At 43.4% G+C, this 20,268-nt stretch overlaps 1 protein-coding gene across 3 annotated transcripts; it reads left to right on the top strand.

Annotated features, from left to right (window-relative positions):
* Positions 1–9,159: 9,159 nt before the first annotated feature.
* LOC122780386 (zinc finger and BTB domain-containing protein 7C) lies at positions 9,160–19,468 on the top strand. Of its 3 annotated transcripts, none has more exons than XM_044043286.1 (4): positions 9,160–9,605; positions 15,143–15,887; positions 16,462–17,135; positions 17,712–19,468. In XM_044043286.1, the coding sequence occupies exons 2-4, from the start codon at positions 15,168–15,170 to the stop codon at positions 18,331–18,333; spliced, it is 2,016 nt and encodes a 671-aa protein (XP_043899221.1). In that variant the 5' UTR covers positions 9,160–9,605; positions 15,143–15,167; the 3' UTR covers positions 18,334–19,468. The 3 variants fall into 3 exon arrangements, with proteins under 3 accessions (XP_043899221.1, XP_043899222.1, XP_043899223.1); XM_044043287.1 differs by lacking the exon at positions 9,160–9,605 and adding an exon at positions 12,711–13,530; XM_044043288.1 differs by lacking the exon at positions 9,160–9,605 and adding an exon at positions 13,612–13,691.
* The last annotated feature ends 800 nt before the right edge of the window (positions 19,469–20,268 follow it).

Below are 20,268 nucleotides of genomic sequence, written 5' to 3'. Positions count from 1 at the left end.
TTTGTTCCATCATAATTGCAATCAGGGCCCAAATGTCACCAGAGGGATTTCCTTTAGTTTGTTTTTACATTTGTTTGTGCAGAACCTGTTGTTTTTAATTTTTTTTTTTGATTGCAGCAGCAGGTTTTAGGTCTGTGGTATCTCCAGAGGCAGGAAGAAAAAAAAGATCATTAAATATTTTACTACAGGAGATGATGATCCATCAGAAGCGTCGTCCTCCTTTAACCCGATCTTATTTCACACAGAAAGAGCTGTAAAGTTCACGTCAGTGACGTTTTTCCTGCTTCCTGCAAACACTTGCTTTATTTCTGTCTTTTTCAAAAAGTGAAAACCAAGGCTTTTTTCCCAGTGTCTCCACCACTCTGTGTCTCTGATCTTCATCTTTGAAGAACGACCTTGAACTCTTCCCGTGAGCAAGAGCATTGTTGTGATGGAGGTGACGTCAGTGCAGAGATGTTCCTGGAACAACGTTTACAGAAACCTGAATCGAATTATACATCTCGTGATTAAATTTGCTTAAAATGTTGAACATAAATTTAAAATGTCAACCCAGAACGTTCCGTGACTCGGAATCGATCAGTGGGACTCGACGCTGCAGATCATCGCCTGTTCCTTCCTTTCCTGTTTCCTTCATACTCGTCCACATCACTCCTCTGACTCTTGTCTGTCTGTCTGTCTGTCCTCCCTCCTCCTCCTCCTGTCTATCTGTCCTATATCTGATGTTTATAAAATTCTATTAACACAATAAATGCAATTTTCTTTAAGGAAAAACACATTTGAGTGACTTCATTTGTGTGAAAGAATAAACAAACAACAGCAAAGGCTTGAATGAGATCCCATGGATTAATCATGTAAAACAGTATTTTTTTGTTTCTTTGCTCCTTAGAACAAATAAATGATTAAAACTGAACATCATCATTTCCAGGTTTCCTGACAACGATCCTCCAACGATCATGAGAATAATCGTGATTATATTATATAAAATTCGACCCTGTGAGTGTGAAGACTGGGACTGAGCCAAATAGTGCAGACGATTTACAGCCACACAGCTGTTCACTGTCAGACTGATGAGGGATTAGAGATGTGACCACAGTGTGAGAGGTTGGAGGAGAACAATAGTGGTGGGCAAGTGAAGCTTTATGAAGTACTGAGGCTTTCTTAACAATTGTGTCAAAAAAGATTAAAGCAGCAACACTTCAGTGATGGGGACATCTGGTGGACAACTGAAGTAATAGCAACCTCTCAAGAGCACGAAAGAACTGACACTGTTTCAATCCTATATCAGCAATGAAAGTTTAGAAAAGATCACATCACATTATGGGCGACATACTAACCTATGACTTTTTTGGGTGATTTTGGACGACATACAAAAGTATGACTTTTTTCTCACATTTTGGATAACGGATGGCCCCTGCGATTTCAAAGAAACTTGCAATGCAGCTTATGAGCAGCGGATAGTTGTTTGTTTCATGATGGACATTTCAGGGTGGATTTCGCCGCCAATGCAAGTGACAATGTACGGAATGTCAGGCACCGTATTAACACGTCAAAGCAGCACGCTGTAGAAACAAGCAGAGCTCTCTTCCTGTTACAGTAAGGTTAGCTGGGTATAAAAAGTCAAGTAGACACCACACCTACTTTCATCAGGTGAAAGAAAGAGAAAGAGAGAGAGAGAGAGAGAGAGGCTGTCTGTCTGCGTCTTTCTTTCCAGGATTATCTGAATTTAACTTGATCCATGCAGGCCTTTTGTTACAGGACCTCTCTTACATCAGTTTGCTGAGCAAACATTACCCGAGGCAGATCTCATTCATGTTTGCACAATGCCACCTATAGCGAAGTGTACATTATGCCTGTATTTGTATAAAAACAAAACTGCATCTCGAGTGTGTGGATATATGTGATTGAGAGGAAGAGAGACTTGAAACTGTTGAGTGAATGAGGGTGTGGCGTAAAGGAATACTTCACCGATTTGCATTTAGCTTTGTATTACTACAATACGGGTAGTATTTTTGAAAAATTGTGCTTCCGAGTCGAGAAATATCTTCATTCTTTTTTTTGTTACATGCCCACCAGTGACACTTGGCCCGAGGCAGCGATAATTCCGTACTTTAGGGGGACGGGACCTCATTCCCAGAATGTAAACAGTGTCCGCTATCTTTGCTAGAAGTGACGCTAACAGCACCGAGTGTCAAAAGAATGAAGATATTTCTCAACTCAGGGGAAACTGAGGTTGGGAAACACATTTTTTCAAAAATACTTACCCTATTCTAGTAATACAAAGCTAAATGCTAATTGTATTACTATTTAGCTTACTATTGGTGAATTATTTCTTCCCCACCTGGGAGCATGTGGGCAAGTTACCTGGGACCTCCACTGTCTTTTCACCTGATTTAACCTGCGAGGACACATCTTATCACAGCTGTCTAAAATCTGCCTCACAAAATCAGATCCATGGCACAAATTGTCACTTGAAAAGTTAGAGAGTACAGCTCAAAACAACTTTTCTTTTTTGGTGTGTTCAAATTAATGCAACTGCGCGTCTCAACTGCAGAGAAGCCGGGGTTTTTATGTGTGTGTGTGTGCATGTGTGCGTGTCCACCCTCCTCCGTAGGATCGAGGTCCAGGTTTTGTTGTGTGGAGTTGGGCTGGGTGAGTAAGCCGCCCCTCACAGATGAATAGAGGATGGGAGGAGGCTTGAAGAGGCTGTCGTGGGTGGGAGGCCCGAGCCCTGCCAAAAAAGCTCCTTCTGTGGGATTTGTGTACTCTTGTGTTCCTCACGATTAAAAAAAAAAAAAACAAAAAAAAAACAGCACCTGGCTCAAACACCAAACCAGCCAGGGAGGCAGGCACTCGCTTTCCCAGAGGTCGGATACTTTATTTCCATGTCCACCATTTTCTCTCTCTTTTTTAAAAAAAAATCTCTTTTAATTATATTAGTAGTTAAACCATGGACAAGGTCACCAGGAAGCAATTATGAGGAAAATACAGTCCGCATCATGTGATATTTGTGCGTTCATTGTTCCTGTAGAATACACAGAACGTTAGCTTTTAGTTAAAAGCAAACCATGAATCACTTTTCCTGTTATTTTATGAATCGCTTACTATAGAATGTGTGTGTGTGTGTGTGTGTGCTGCAGTGGTTATTGTGTTCCCAGCAGAGTCGAAAGTAATCAGAGAAATATTTTCTTGTCACACATGTCGACATCTGAAATGTCAGTGGCAGCCACATTTTGTTATGTGGTTGTGCAATGATGCATTTTACATTGCCTACAGATTGTGGGTGTTTCCTGAATGTTACCTAGATAATAGAAAATAGGCCCTTGTAACCACTGGCAACCCACCTAGCCTCAGCCTATGGTGACAAGTGCAACAAGACATGATTGTCAGCTCGACAAAAAGGGGAGGTGGGGGGAGAGAAAAGGAAAATATTACCCAGTTAATTTGAAAATTAAAGCTGTTGTGTGTTGCAAAGACATTGCAGGAAACATAGAGAAATGTCATTCTGCACCGGGGAGATAGATTAAAGGAATGAAAAAGCTTGATTTCATAATGTCTAAAAGAAAGATCTGGGTTGAATAAGTGGGTCCACCCACCTGTGTGTGAGAGGCAGCGAGAGAAAACGCAGGGCTGGATGGCAGTTTTAGAGACATGAGTGTGTGGGTTAGGCTCGCTGGCCTGCTTATGCTATCTAATCACTGGGAGAGAAAGGAGAGAATCATGCCTTGATCCACCCACCCACCCCAGACAAACAGCAGTTACCCTGCTAAGTACTATATGTGGTTGCCTGCAGCTCTGGGCCGTACATGGGGGAAACGGAGAGTGGGAAAGAAAGTGACAGAGTCTGCAGGCAACAGATATTCAGCACAATTATGTCTCATTCTGTGCTGGGGGGAAAGAGAGATGTGTCAATCTGGAAGCAAGAATGGGTCACGACTGCATGGGAGAGTGCGAGACGCGCTTGCCGTGTGTGTGTGTGTGTGTGTGTGTGTGCGGGGATAGAGGAAAAAGGTTGGACTCAATCCAGCAGATTTCCAAGGTTGTAATGCAACTAATGAAAGTTCACTGATGGATTTTGAAGCAAATTAGCCAAACTTGTTTTAACCTCGGGCAACCTTAATAAATAACCTGTGGATTTATTATTATTATTATTATTAATAATAATAACAATAATAATCATAAAAAATAAGCAACATATGCTTTATGTTGCTTTATTTATTTTTTTAGTCATTGGGGGTCAAAAACAGATTAGTTACCTGTGTGATACCTGAGTGGGATGTGTTCATTCAAAAATAGCTGACCTATACATCACACTGGTGCATTTGTGAGCGTGCATGTCGTTGAGTGTGTTCCGCCACCTGCGTGTGTGTGTGTGTGTGTGTATGTGTGTGTGTGTGTCATGACAGGCATCTGTCTCCCTTGCCCTGCAGCCTGACTGGATTTAATTAGGAGGTTCCAGAGTGCCCGAGGGCTCTCCTGCTGACACACACACACACACACACACACACACACACACACACATGCGCACACACAAACATGCGTACACGCACACACACTACCTGAGGGCAGACAGAGGCTGTCCCACCAAGGCTGGCCTCTTTCTCGTTATCACCTACACAGCGTTGTCCTCAATCACCCCACGACCCTGCCAACGTGCACCCACCCTTACACACACACACACACACACACACACACACAGAGCTGATCAAATGAACACAACACAGCACTGCAATGCATTCAGAAGTGCAAACATGGTGGGGAAGGTCAGGGGGTTGACTCCTACTGTATTTTATTGCGGTTTCAGGTCTAGAATAAGCTCCAATTCCATGTCTTCCTTTAACTAGCCACAACTTTCACATATAAACGAATGTGTTTGACATTTGAAACCATAGTCAACTTAAGTTCACACATTGCCGATTAAGCCTTAAGTCAGCGGCAGTTATGCACGAGAGCTTTAACGTGTAGCGGAAGGGACGTCCCCGATGGCTGAGGTGAAGGGCAGAGTAAAGTCAAAATCACCAGCAAGATCCTATTCTCTTGTTTACTATAATCTAATAAAAAGAATTCCAGAACAATAATTAGTATGAAAGAGTTATTGTGCACATCCCTGAGGCAAGTTTCATGCAAAAGACAACTTCTCATTGTGCGGAGGAAGAATTCAGCTACTATAAACTTATCACTTGTCTTTCAAGGGCCAAGGGTGAGGGTGAGGGTGAGGGGTAGAGCCAGGGGCATAATTGAGAAATAAGATTTCACCCTTTTATTAGCACCATAAAATGAAAGGTGGATGAAAGTAGCCCCAGGAGTGAAGTAAAATCATATTTGCCTTGAGTAAATATCCCCACAAAGTGTCTTTACTCACAGCAGTTCCGACCACCTGTGAAACGCAGTAACTCTGTCTGTCTGTCCCAGCACTTGCAATTCTAAATATGCAGCTTGTGTTCTTTGCCTCCCTTCTGGCAAGGCTTTCAGTAGCGATTAAGCTGCCTGAAAAGAAGACAAAACAGGCGAAAAGTTAAAGCGCAAACAGGCAGGTCAGCAGTAACGAACACCCTCGCCTCACTCACCCAAACGGCATTCTCTGAGGTGACTCGTGACATGTGACCTCTGTGCAAGGACAGATGGATGCGAGGCAGCGCGGGGTTTTCTAGCGGGTTTTCACACAGGCCTGCCTCCGTCCATGTTTAAGCGACGTTGCATCTGTGCATGTGTCTCCGTCCTTGGACTTCTGGAGGCGGGGGGTGTAGACCTGGGAGGCTGCTGCTGCTGCTGCTGCTGCGATGCTCTATCTCTGGACTATGAGGGGATGATTGCCTCCCTTTCCTGCTTCTCTCCCACATCAGACCACACCTGGCCTCTGAGAGACACCAGGGTGAAGGGCACAAGTCAGGATGATTGAAATTTTTTTTTTTTCCTTTTCTGTCAGTAGTTTCATATCCAAGGCCTGAAGTATTTTTCAGAATTCATTTTCCATGTCCGTTTGCCAGGTACACATTGCTTCATCGCTTAAAACCTGTTGTCGTTGGCAGCACCCTGGAATTTAAATGTTATGCAACTGATTTTTCCCTAAAATCTTTTAGTCAGAATGTGCTCCAAAGAATATCTGAGCATGGGGAGGTGGTGTCAGAAGTAATCCAGGCTGTGGTGCAATGAAGCCCCTTTACATTTTAATATTTTCTGATCCATTCATTGACACTGACTTCTTTCAAGAAAGTCGCTTCTTTAAGAAAGTGATTCGAATTTGCTCACATCTCAATCACCGCACATCTCATCAATGAGCAACAAGACAGATGCTTCATTTTAACACCTGCTGAAACAGCTGATGGTGATTTCTCTCAGTTTTACTTATGAAGTAAATCATTTATCACAGAGAAGGTCAGAAAGTTTGTCAGGTGTCTTTGAAAGTTCTTCATAATATGAAGCTTTAAGTGGGGAAGACTCCCTCTTGCAACACTAGTTTGTATTGTCCTAACTAGTTCTTTTCAAGATAGCCTAATATTTGGCTGACCTACCCACCTCTTTGTTTTTGTTGCACCAGTGTAATGTTACAGTCTGACCAAAACTATTGTTTGAGCTTTTCTTGTCTAAGCAACAATGGAAGCGTGTTGTTTCATGACCAACGGCATGACACTGACATTAATCCCGTTATTTTATTTGCAAAAGTGCAAATGGCAAGAACAATGCACGTGTGTACACAAGTGAAACATCTGACAGCAGTAACAATGCGCAGAGATTGGGAAGATGTGAATCTGAATTGTGTGGAAGCATGTGTGTGTGTGTGTGTGGGAACAGTGGAGATGTTGCTGTGTGTCAAGCAGCCGTGACAAACTGTCAAGCAGTCTGGGATCACAAAATGGAGCTTGCTGAGAGTAACTGGAGAGTGGATAATGTGAACACTAGACGATTATTCAGAAGTAAATAATCTTGAACTTAACTTAGTTTATGACAATGACCGACCTACACGCAGATTTATGGCTGTAGTGGTGGTAATCTATAATCTCAATCTGAAAGGCTTTGAATTTTGTTTTGAGATCAGATTTTTGAGCAACTTCTCTTCTTGAATTTGTTAGTTTGTGCGGCGTCAACGGCTCCATGATATTTCACACCTCACCCCCACTTAAAAAAAAAGTGCCAATCTGTAATCCTGCAGGGCGCAGCAGGTGACCGTAAACAGGTGCACGGAGATGCCAGACAGACAGACAGACAGACAGACCGACACAAAACAGACGACTCTTACTCAGCCACTTCAATCCTCGAATCTTGTGACTGCTGGCAACCGAGAGTCACCACTTCTCAGTCAACAACGTGGGGGGGGGAGAATGATGATATAACAGAAATACTAAAACACCGAAAGCACCGAGATGAACGTTCCCGTGCTTGTATTACAATATGTGAGACTATTACCATACAGTGAAAGTCTGCTTTTCCACCTCGTTATACTGTGTGAATTACATGGGGGGGAAAAGCTGCTGTTTTACATATTGTAGAAACAAAGCAGCGCTCACAGGTAACACTTAAAAGTGTGCTCCTATACTGGCAGTGACGCGTGTAGAAAAGATAGGCCATCTTATAGGACGGCTAATGTTGTTTTTCTGGCCGTCTGGCCGGCCTGTTCGCAGTTAGTGGCTAACCCTGTTTATATATACTTGATGCCAGTGTGAGCTGGCTTCAGCTCTCACCCTGTACAAAACAGTGTAAACCACCAGGGCATGGGCTGTGGTCTGCTTTGGTCCGTGTTTTCCCCCAGGGGGAAGTGGGCATAGCAGAGTCTGATGTACACTGTGATGTCTCCTTGTTTGCGGAGGTTAACTCGACATAATTTGACTGCTTTCACAGTGTGACTGTCGCTGGTGATTTATGGATTTATGGTTAGGAATATTTCAGTAGATTTGAAGGTCCAGCGGCCACAAGCAAAACAATGGCGCATAGCGCATTCTACCTTTATGAATGAAAAGGGGCCCAGACTGTGAAACGTACATGTTTTTTTTTCCTGAAAGACAAAATATAGACATAAATATAATAAAAGTAAAAAATAAAAATTGCTGAGCTCATCCCTCAGTGGAAGGACTCCTGCTATTGTACTAAAAGGAGTGGTTTTGTGATGTCATACAGGAAATCCCAATTGCTTTGTCAGATCCTGTGGATATGCTTATGTCCCTCCCACAGTTTTGACGGCATATCTATATACATATATATATATATATATAGATATACACAAAATCATTTCCCCCCCTCCGTCTTCACAAGTCCATGTATCAATCCTTTCACCTCTTTACATTTTTCAGCAGTTCGTCTCGTTTCTTCACCTTTCTACACACACACTTCCTCCTCCTCCTCAACACAAGCTGAGGTGCTGCTGCATTCACCAACTGTTATTCTGTTTGAGGTGCCTTTCTGACTCAAACCAGGACTCCAACGTTGGCCCTTTGCTCTCACTGTGTTTCTGAAACCTCGGCTGTCTGAAAAAAAATAAGTTCATCACAATCACATGTGCGATTTTTTTTTTTCTCCCTTTTTGTGGTTTGTCAGCTTTTAAGTAATATTTCCTTTCAAGTAAACACCTGACTCGGCCTCTCATGAGTACAGGGTGTTTTCAACATGGTGTGTTGATAAGCATTGCTTGTCTTTGACTCCATAACATATGTGTGCTAAAACTAAAAGAGCTGGTTGTTATAGAATTGACTTTTCGATGCGAGGAAATAAGACTGAGAATCACACACTGGGCCAAAAACAGGTGTAAAAAGGCAACGTGACATGGCTTCAAGCTGCTGTTATGTTTCTACTTCTGCACATCTCCTCATCTCAGCTTGAGACTAACCAGCAGAGGGGCACAAAATAGTTTTCTAACTTTTCTCTTTTTTCCCTTTTTCCTTTTTTTTTTTTTTTTTTCACCATCCCTCTGTCTCCCCAAACAACCCCTTTGAGTTCCTTTGCCCCGGTCCCTTTATACCAATATCCACGCTAACACAACTAAAAATTCATTTTGTCTGACCTAAATCAGAGGGTGTCTGCGCCATGGGCTTATTACACAGTGCGCTTAAACTTGTGTTGTGGAGGAGGATGGGGTATTATTATCTTCCAGCTACCCACCCTGCTATAAAAACTAGTGGTGCGACATCTCCACAGCGCAGTGCTGCTGCCCTCCCTCCCTTCTCCTTTCCTCTCACTCCCTCGCTCGTCCTACATGAGCCACACACAACAGTGAGCCTGACTCTAAACTCCACACTAGCCACGCTGCCTGCTTCACAGACAGACCCAAGAATCACACTCTGCTCTTTGCCTCTGCTGCGCTGCTCTTGCATCTCACCATTGGATATTCCACCTTCCTTCCTTCCATTCCTGGGTATTTTTCTTTTTTTAATTAGTATTGTTTTTTTTATATATATATTATCATTGTTCTTATGAATGGGCAGCTGTGGCCAGAGGTGAGGAGCTTGTGAATGGACTGACTGCCCGACGGACTGATTGACAGACTGGAGAAAGGAGAGGGAGGCAGTCCTGTTTCAATTAAAGAGGGCAATGCTGAGAGGTCAAGCGAGGCGCCACGGAGCCTCCTAGTAGTCTGGAAATAAAAAAAAAGACACCTCAGGAGAAAAAGTGAAGGCACGGTAGGTGAAGGCTGCTGAGAGCTGTGTGATGCTTGTGACTGTCTGTGGATGCCAGACTTTTGAAACATGCACATGACTAATATCTCTACAATATCACCACATTTGTGCACAAGTGTGTTTTGTGTGTGAGCAAGCGTCCACTTGTTAGTGATGTGCACGTGTGCATCACTTAGAGTTTGATGTGAATGCTGCTCCAGATCATAAAGGCCTGACAAGGTGCAAACAGGCCAATAAAGTCACTTAATGACTCGTGTAATTATTTAGACCGTCGCATAAATATTGTGCCATAAAACGTCTGGAAATAGCCTGCGAGTGTTTACAGCGTCGCAGCGTGTCTTTGAAGTGTCAAACATTTTTGTGGACATAAGTATGTGTTCCGTCTCCAGCTGTAATTACACATTTCACTTTTAGATATGACATATCTATGTATACGACATTCCCCTTTAAATCCGGACTAAAGAGTCAGGTAGTTGTTTCACTTATGGGACGTGTTTAGGAGGGAGAGGGTGTTGGGGAATAAAAGCATGTTATGGATTTTTAGGCTGAGCTGTAAATTATTGTTTACAGTCAGGCAGCTCACAGACTTCTTACCTCATCTGCAATAACCAGTAATACCATCAGAGCTGTTTACTCGCTGCTGTTTTTAATTCAGGTGTCACTAACTCTAAAAATACAAAACAGTTTTTGCGAAGGTGGGGGAAAAAACACGGCAATTATTGTACTTATTGTTGCGAATGTTGTTACTCGTGTTTTAGCTGTTGTTTAATCGCTGTAAAAAAGAGTTAACTTGGTTGCACACACTGAGTGAGTAAACACTGTGACAAGGAATTCTAATCATCGCACCAATGACATGTTTAATTTATCACCCTTTTCTAACGCCGATTGTTTCATTCGCTCCAAACAGTATTAACTTGACGATCATTTTTCTCTGTTGAACATGTGTAAATGTACATTTGTCAGATTTCTACCCGATATTAACTGTAATAATATAAAAAAAAAAAAAAAACAGAAGAGAAGAAGAAAAAGAATCACTTCTTTGTTTGTGGTCGTGATTTGATCTCTCGCTCTCTTCTGGTGTTCAGCATGTCTGTGTGTTTTCAGGCCAAAGACTTAGGAAAACACCAGGAGATGTAGTATAAATACAAGCTATATTTTTTAATCATTCAACCAATGCTCGACAGCAAACCCTAAACTTTTGTTTACTTTAGGGTGAGAGATAATGGTGTGTAGCTGTGGGCTCCCCTTAAGGCTCAAGAGGTGACACTTCCAGCTATAAGGCTCTTGAAGCAGCTGAGCGACTTAAATTGGCCTTTAGGTCTCCCAAAACCAGAGTGGCTCTTTACTTCAAATCATTACGTCTAATAAATACAGATGAAGTGTAAATTAAAGCCATACATTTCTATTTTAATTTTTAGTAAATATTAAAAAAAAAATTATGATTAATCCGGAAACATTTAAAGTGAGGGTCATGCCGAGGCATTAGCCGACAGATTTTTCATCAAAATTCTAATCTCTTTTTTTTTTTATTAAGTCACTCTAAATTAGTAATAAGTATGGCAGCACATTTTCCCCTTAACCCGTTGTTTGTTTGCACCAAAACTTTGAGTGCTTTTCACATTAAAACTTTCCGAACAACTCTTTAGCCACAATTGTCCAGTTAAATGTCCACTTTTTGCTCTGACATTTCATCATAATTACCAGAGAGCTACACAACCTCGTGTTGTGTAACTGGCCACACACTGTGTACACAGTTTTGACAGCAATTAAGATAATATTTAAAACTTTCCCCCCCTGTTGTTGCCTATAGGATCCAGACGATTGTCACTTAAACAAACCAACCAAGGAAGAGTGTGCTCGCAAAGTGGCTGCACCAGTGTGTTAGTGGTGATAATGGACTACTTTACACACTAGGTCAAATGAATGTCTTCCCTCATAAGGGGCTGAATTTTGTCCGTCAGTATTATAAATTATTGGCGGTGCAATTGTCGCTCTGTGACAGGTGTTTAGCAGGTGTTTGCTTACGGGCAGTCGGTGACAGGGGGTAAACTTTGGCTGCTGGTGATTTAGACTGAGGGTCAGGTGGATGCGATGGCCTGACAGGGATAAACTCGGCTTTGGGTGTTGCAGCTTAGAGGCCAAATGAGTGTCTGCCCATGACAAGGGTTGAGATGGACATTAGCTGCTGATTTGTGGCCTGAGCGGTCAGGGCTGGGGACAAGTTAGTCACTCTGCTGTGGGCATAATGATGATACAGCTGCAAGAGGGACAGAGAGGAGGAAGAAGAGGAGAGGAGGAAGAGGAGCATGATTAGGAGGAGGTGGAGGCGGTGGAGGCGGCAGAGGCGGCGGCGGCGGCGGCGATGGTGGTGATGGTCAAGGCCCAGAAAGCAGATGAAGCTCTTTGGAGAAAGACGACACTGAATGGAGGTGACACATAATTTGGGGTGGGAGTGTTGAGTTGAAAGTGTTAGTGACTAAGTGAGGCATGAGAGAAGACGTGGCCAGCACAGGCAGCCTGAAAGAGACACGGACTGAGCGGCAGCAGCGCCGTCCATTATGTCATTATGTCAGTTTATCAGACCCAGTCATGAATAGAGAAATACACAAGGTGCTCTGGCTGATAATTACAATAAAATACAGCCGTCACCATTTATTTAATTTACTTATTAAAAAAAACAGGTGTCACCTTATAATGGCAGGTTGAAATAGACCGACAACCTTTTACTGAGTCGTGTTTGGTTGTGTGTGTGTGTTTTTTTTCCTGACTAAAGAAAACATTTAATTGTCCTTCAACGACTCTGCCAGCTGACTTACATGGTGATTATCAGAGCTCTTTCACAAGACGTCCCCACCCTGGCAGCTCTGATGGGTGGGTGGGTGTGTGTCTACCGCATGCGTGTGTGTGTGTGCATAAAGGGTTAAGGCTGTTTGGCTGACGAAATGTCGCTCCAGGACCTTGTGGTGGGAAAGCTGTGCCCTCCTCCCCTCCCTGTCTATGTGGCACATCCTCCTTAGATCCTCTCCACATTGTAATTAGGGGCAGGCCGCTAAGAACTAGCGGCAGGCAAACAGTGGGAATGTAGGGGAGTGGTGCTCGCTGGGGCACAAGGCGAGCAAACAGCAACAGCAGCACGTGTCCCATAGTTCCAGGAGTGGGTGGGATGGCTTGAGAGCAAACAAATGACAGTGAGTTCACCAAGCCCTCCCAGTCAGACTCTTTTTCTCTCTCTCTCCCTCTTATCCACTCGGTGTTGTTCCAAGTTCTGCACTATTGTTTGCCTTGGCAGGCTGTTACAGGGAGGGGCCCCTCCACTGGTGTTTGTGCAACCTGTTAGGGAACTTTCAGGGCCATATTATCTCTCCTCTGCTCCTTTCACTGGATATTCTCTCACCTTTTAGCCAAGCTTATACTTTTATGGCATTCACATGTGGTGTAAAATGTAATAGAGAAAAGGATATTGTTCTGTTCTCCGTGGAGGCAACACTAATCTGTGGAGGACACAGCGGAGTCTGTCTCAGGATTTACACCGCACTTGTGCGGATCAGTATGAAATTGGACAGAACAGACAGAATCCCCCTTTGCTTTCATTCATTATTTTTTCTATTTTCAATACATCAGCTCATCAGTTTGGCCACTGCAACTTTCTCTGCCGCTCTTTTGTTCCAGTTTAACCTCAGCGAAGGTGCTCAGGTCTGTGGGCCTTTATCCCTCTATAGACATTTTAATTACGTCCACACTGTATCAATGGCACGAACATGGCAACAGTTACCTAGCAACAAGATCGACAAGAATAAACTACATGTAAGATCGGTACCCAAGTTGTATGCCTGCAGGTGAACTAAGGGATTTTCTGAAATCTTCTTGTTTTTATGTTTTTTTGCCTCCTTCCCCTGGTGTGATCTGCTGCAGCAGGAGAAACACAAAAGTGAGACTCTACGTTATATGCGTGTGTGGGTCTGTGTGTCTGTGTGTGTGTGTGTGTGTGTGTATGTATGAGTGAGACTGAGAGTGGATGTGAGGGAGGGAGGGAGAGTCTGTGCGGCTTCAGCGCTGGACCATTTAGAGCCAGTCAACAATGCAGCTGTGGTGAGTGGGGCCGCTTCAAAGTATTTATCTACACATGCCTCCAGTGACCACCAAGTGTGGACGGCTAAGTTTAAGCTCTATTCATAGATGTGAATGAATGAGCACTCTGCCAGAGGGAGTTTTATCACTGTGACTGTAAACAACAGCAGAGTGAATCAACAGGTAGGAAGTCAGGCAGCCGTGGGATGGAGATTTTAAGACGGAGTGAGACAGACTTCTTTTTTTGTACATTGAAAGAATATTTGCTGTAAGTGAGCATGTGAGTGAGTGAGGCGAGGGCAGACTGCAGTCGAAGCACTTTGACAGGATACAGTATCTAGACTCTGACCTCTTTTGTTGCCCACATCCCAAACTCACTCTGCGTAGACGCAACAAAGGCCTCGGCTATGTGCTCGTATCAGCTGGAGACAGACGAGAGGGATGGACAGTGTGCGAGCATCATCGCGGAATCTTCTCGCGCAGTCATCAGCGAAATCTCAATGCGTGACTTTCAGGCAGAAATCAAAATCAGAACGCCGTCTAATCAAGATGATGGGTTTCCCTAACCCACACAGTTGCAACACGTTCCTGTGAGAAATTGTGATAACACATGCGAGATTAAATATTACCCGATGTAATGTTTGCTCAAAAGGAGACATGCTGTATTTACCACTTGTTGTCTTTGCTGCACAGATGGCGCGGACACAAGCGAGCTTGCAGTACAGTATATTTGAATGCAGCGGGAGTGTCACTTGTTGTTTTAAAAATATTCACTTCAGAGTGGATGCTGCTGTTTCCACTGACACTGCTGTTCAAACCGAGGTGCGAGTGAGGAGGAGCTGCAACCTTCAAATCAGTATTTCACATCTGGTTTCATGTTCACACTGATCATTGTTCACGCTGCTAAATATGACTATGAATTGTGTTTCTCACGCTCTGTGTTGCATTTAAGCCACTAAGTAAAACATCAGTTTTTCTCAATGATTTTTTTTTTTTTAATCCCAACACTTACTTGGGCTTTAAAATAGTATTCCTTCCATCTTTTTTTTTTTTTTTTAGCTATATTCTGTAATCCAAAATGTATTGTATTTTTCCCTCTTCTAATAAATGCTTGCAGGCTGATTTATAAACTTCTATATTTCTACATTCAAGCAACAATATATTGCTATTTTGTTCTTGTTTTACAAAATAATCTAACAAACGTGGAAATAAGGAAATGATTCAGTATTTCATGATCCAGACAACTTCCTAACTGTGATAAATGTTTAACAATCTATTTAAAGTCTTTTGAAAGTTTACTTTGAGGATTTATCTTAAGTTCAGTAATACAGCCACAAACTGAGATATCAAAGCCTATTGTTTTTTTAGGGCCAAGTAAAACATTTAAAAAATATTAATAATTTTGTTCACTTTCACTGTCTAATAATTATAAGAGTCACTAAACGCTTTAATGTCACTGCCTCCCCATCTAGATAAGAGACGAGAACACAGAGGAGGATGGTCCATCACAGAGAAGAGGACCTGATTGGGATCCCCTTCCCCAATCACAGCAGCGACGTCCTCTGTAGCCTCAACGAGCAGCGTCGTGACGGTCTGCTCTGCGATGTCATCCTCATCGTCCGCGACCAGGAGTACCGCACCCACCGCTCTGTTCTGGCCGCCTGCAGCCAGTACTTCAAGAAGCTCTTCACAGTGGCCTCCAATGATGGTGCAGACCACCATCACACTGCGGCCGTGTACGAAATCGACTTTGTGGCCCCCGAGTCTCTCACTGCCATCCTGGAATTTGCCTACACTTCCACTCTGACCGTGACGGCATCCAACGTCAAGGAGATCCTGAACGCTGCTCAGATGCTGGAGATCCCATGTATCATCAACGTTTGCCTGGAGATCATGGACAGTGGGGGTGGAGGAGGAGGAGGCAGTGGTGGAGGTAGGAGGGAGGAGGAGGGCGAAGAGGACGAGGAGGAGGAGGAGGAGGACGACGAGGAGGAAGAAGAGGAAGAGGATGAAGAGGAGGGGTCCAGGAAGGATGAGCAGGATGAGGAGGACAATCTCAGCGAGAGGTCGCTGCAGTCGTCCGAGAGCAGGGGGGAGCACACGCCTCCGGGGAGGGGGGATTTTCAGCCTGCCAGCACCTCCACATACCACCAGAAGTTTGAGGTGCACAGAGAGTCGCCACAGTCACAGTCTCCAGACAGTATGAGAGGAAAACAGGTGACACGACATACTCTATACTCATTTAGTTTTGCCCAAGGCACACACAAAGAAAAGGTTTGAAAAACTTTAAAATCATGTGTCCAATAGCAACTTAAGTTCTTTCAAACAAGTAATCAAGTTACAGAAAAGTGTTGGCTTACTTTGGTTAGAATGGACTTAAAGATATAATATGTAACATGTCTACATTCAAATATCTAAAACCAAAGAGACTAATGTTATATCGTGTACTCACATGAGCTTAAATGTTTCCAACACTCCGTAAAATTAAATCCATGTAAATTCATATTTGTATTGGAGGAACTGGACCATTTAATTTTTAAACTTTTCCCGTAAAGTGCAAACACAAAGTGGGAAATGACTGAGACAGCGGGACAAAAAAAATCCCATGATCCCACTCTGCCTCCTCAAATTATACCATTTGTTAATGTTTTGACTGATTGCCCCCTCAACGGCAGACATGACATACTATTAGTTTAATTCATTTAATACCGACTGAAGTATGTTGTTTTTTTTAAAAAAAAGGGGGACTTTGAATCACTATGACACTAATGATGCCGTCACTGTGTTGCAGGAAAGTATGGAGAGTCGCGCTCTGAAGGATTTCTCCATTGAGTCACTCCTCCAGGAAGGGCTGTATCCCCGTACGTCAACACTGGATCGGAGGGCCAACTTCTCTCCTCTCCTCCCAGGATTCTACCCCTCTATGTGGGCGGCTGAGTTCCCTGCTTTCCCACAGCAGCTCCTGGACCCCAGCCACCATCAGCATCCTCACACAGGGGCGTCGCTGCAAAGCAGGCTGCCCCATGCTTTCTCCACCTCTGGCCCGCATGAAGCCACCAGGCCTCTCGACCTAGCTGTAAAGAAAGAGATCATAAAGGAGGAGATGAAAGAGGAGGCCCCCCCGAGTCTGCTCCACAGTGACTTCCTGAAGGAGTTTGTCAACTCTGGTCTAGGCAGCTCTATGAATGCTCGGTCAGTGCCGTCAGAAGGTCACGCTCTGGGTCAGATTAAGGATGAGGCGGACTTCCGCTCGTACCTGAGCTTCCTGAGCTCTGCATCACACCTGGGGGCGCTCTTCCCTCCCTGGCAGCTGGAGGAGGAGAGGAAGATGAAGCCCAAAGCGTCGCAGCAGTGTCCGATCTGCAACAAGGTTATCCAAGGAGCCGGGAAACTGCCACGGCACATGAGGACGCACACGGGAGAGAAACCATATATGTGCACTATCTGTGAAGTACGGTTCACCAGGTATGTGAACCAGCACGTTTAAATGGCAGCATCGCTTATTCACTGCAAGTGCCTCAAGTGAAAAAGGCAGGAGGACGTTATGTAAAACAGCACAGTTAATAGAGAAAGTGCCCTTTGGAGTGAGGTTAATCTATTTTCACCTCATCTGAATATCAAAGAGCTGAAAGTGGAAAGCCCCCTCTGCAGGTTCCTTTGCATTAGTCAGTGCGTTCCCATGCACATTTAAGTCAAGCTACGGCGAAGTCTACCTCGACTACACTGTTCAACTCTTGTCCCAGTGTACAAGCACCAGCAGGGAATCGATTTATTTATTGAAGTGTGTCTGCCTCCACTATACTTTAGCTTGTCAGTGTTGTAGCATAGTCCTCTTACCATATATTAGCATTGTAAAAGTTAGGCTAGTCATTTTTTCCAATGTCGTGCTGAGTGATATCTCTTTCAACATCTTCCTCTCATATATTTTCCATTTTAGAGCAGATTTTTGTCGACGAACAAAAACGAAAGGCAGAGTTGTAATTCATGTGTCTACCTTTCAAGATCTTGTGTAGAAACGTATGTTTTTTGTTCTTTTTGCAGACAAGACAAGCTTAAGATCCACATGAGGAAGCACACAGGCGAGCGTCCCTACATCTGCCTCCACTGCAACTCCAAGTTTGTCCACAACTACGACCTGAAGAACCACCTGCGAATCCACACAGGCGTGCGTCCATACCAGTGCGAGCACTGCTACAAAAGCTTCACGCGGTCCGACCACTTGCATCGACACATCAAGAGGCAGAGCTGCCGGATCTCGCGCCCCCGGCGCGGGCGAAAGCCAGCGGCCTGGCGCTCAACGCCCAACAGCAACTTTCTGTGTCCCCCGGCCGCTGCCACCAACCGGTTTGAGGAGAACGGGATAAGCCCCGCGTACCAGGGAGTCAAGAGCCACGGACTTGGGGAGATGCTTGGCCTCGGCAGTAGGAGTCTGGGATATAAGAGCGTGGAAGGTGCAAGCAGGGAGAGCAGGGAGGAACGGCGAGCAGAGGGGAAGCATGTCGCAGAGGAGGAGAAGACAGGAGAAGGGAGGCAGAGGGGAGTGTTTGCCTTCACTCTGGCTGGAGAAGAAGTGCTTACCCGCTCGCCATTTTACACTGCGACCTCTGACCCGTGGACCATGAGACTGGAGCGTGCTCCACCCATCTCTGAGGCGGCCAAATGAACTCTGGTCTGCAGGAGGCGACAAAAGACAAGAAAGACAAACTCTTAAATCTGTGTCAGTTCTGCTCCACGAAGCTAAAGCACCTTTAAAAGAAAAAAGAAAGAACTTTTTGCAGCCTGCTGATGTGGCAGTGATAAAATACTTTTCCCCCCCCAGACAACATAAACAATTAAAACAATTTGACAGATGTCATCGGTAGTTTCAGCCCCTGTGAATGTTTCTTATTACTTTGATAACATTTACAAAGGTTTGACACTGCAAATGTGGAAAACACGATATGTTATTTGCAAAATTTACCGAGAAGGCCGTCTAAAATGGTATTCATTCAGAAATTACCATATTTATTTAATCTTCTCTGAGGCAAAATAAGGTGACGTATTCATATGCAAGAAAATGCCATTTGATACCAAAAACAGGACATTTCCCTCTCGTGTTACTACGCATAATAACATTTTCATAAATTTTTTTAAAAACAAGCCTTTGAACAAAACACATTTGAATCAAGTTTCTGATGCATTTTGAAAGCATTAAAAATGATTAGTTTGTAGCAGGGTGTTATTTGGCACATGTCCTGCAAGTGTGTTTGATTCTGTGTTTGCTGATTCCAAAACAAGGAGAGGGACCCACTTGAAGTTTGATTAATCAGGATGTTTGATAACACGTCACTTTCCTTCCACTGATTTAAGCTCCTCGTCTGCACTATTGTACATAGAGACAAACGTTTGGCCATTGTGGTGTTAATTATGGTTCTATTGCTGATGATGAAAAAAAAAAAAAGAACAGAAAAGATAAAAGAACTCTGAGGCATCCATCCAAAGATGTGTACTTTGATATTTCACAGACTTGAATAAAACTTTGTTTTAATGTTTTAATGTACAGTTTATTTCTGATTAATCAAACTGCCGCTTTAGCTATACAGTATGCTTGTGTTTATGTTTTCTCCTGCTGCAACAAATCACGAGGGTGTCAGGCCCCTTTTTCATATAATGTTCATCTCTGATTTGTGTATAAAGAAGTTCAAAAAAAAAATATTTGAATTGAAATGGGAAAGTATTTTCTTGCTATTTATGCATATTTAAATGAATGAGCCTTGGCTATATTTTGCAAATCGTTTTATAAAGACACTAAATGTTCACCTTTGTGTCTGGGAGTATTATTATTAGTGTGTGTGTGTGTGTGTGTGTGTGTACATTTGTTACCACTTTAGGTCGTGGCTGAAACATTGACCTTGTCAGGACCACTTCGGACCTAAACCTGGTCCTAATGAGACAGAAACTCATCTGTGAGGAACCGGTTATAAGCTTTGGGCTAAGATTTGAACTGTGGTTAGGTTAAGTTTAGGGTTAAGCATTAACTTAACCTTAACGTGGCTTTGTTTATGTCCAAAATGAATGCATATTAATGCAGTGTCCTAAGAAGAATAGCTTTGCACACCTGTGTGTGTGAGTATACGTATGTGTGTGTGTGTGTGTGTGTGTGTGTGTGTGTGTGTGTGTGTGTGTGTGTCCTCACACATTCTTAGCATTCTTTCTCAGGACCATTTTTTGGAACCTGAGACCAGTTTCGTTGGACTTCACGTCTTAATGATTCTATTAGAAGTGAAGAACTTGCTCACTGACTGTAATTCATTGTTTTGTTTTTTTAAATAATTTGTGAAACGACACAACATTTATAACTAATAGGATTTTAACGTCAACACAAAATGTTGACAAAAGACCATTTTCGTGAAATTTAACGAGTGCCAAAGTCCTTCATGACTATGGGATTGATGCAGTTTCAAATCATATTTGATGTCTGATTATTCATAATAAAATAAAAGAACCTTTAATTTGTTTCAGTTCTCTTGACAGACTTCAAACTCGGCCTGTGTTACTGGACACTAAAATAGACGTTAACTGCGATGCTCGGCTCAAATCAACTCTGTGAGGTCAACAC

This window comes from Solea senegalensis, linkage group LG14 (assembly GCF_019176455.1).
Source record: "Solea senegalensis isolate Sse05_10M linkage group LG14, IFAPA_SoseM_1, whole genome shotgun sequence".
NCBI lineage: Eukaryota > Metazoa > Chordata > Actinopteri > Pleuronectiformes > Soleidae > Solea > Solea senegalensis.
Note: the sequence above shows the minus strand (reverse complement) of the source record. Positions and strands in the feature narration are given on the sequence as shown.

What these genes read in the sequence shown, in the direction of transcription:
- LOC122780386 (XM_044043286.1), top strand. Translation starts at nt 15,168, where the DNA reads ATGGTCCATCACAGAGAAGAGGACCTGATTGGGATCCCCTTCCCCAAT. An exon ending in ACAGTATGAGAGGAAAACAG is followed by an intron (nt 15,888 to 16,461) that starts GTGACACGACAT and finishes ACTGTGTTGCAG; the next exon opens with GAAAGTATGGAGAGTCGCGC. An exon ending in TGTGAAGTACGGTTCACCAG is followed by an intron (nt 17,136 to 17,711) that starts GTATGTGAACCA and finishes TTCTTTTTGCAG; the next exon opens with ACAAGACAAGCTTAAGATCC.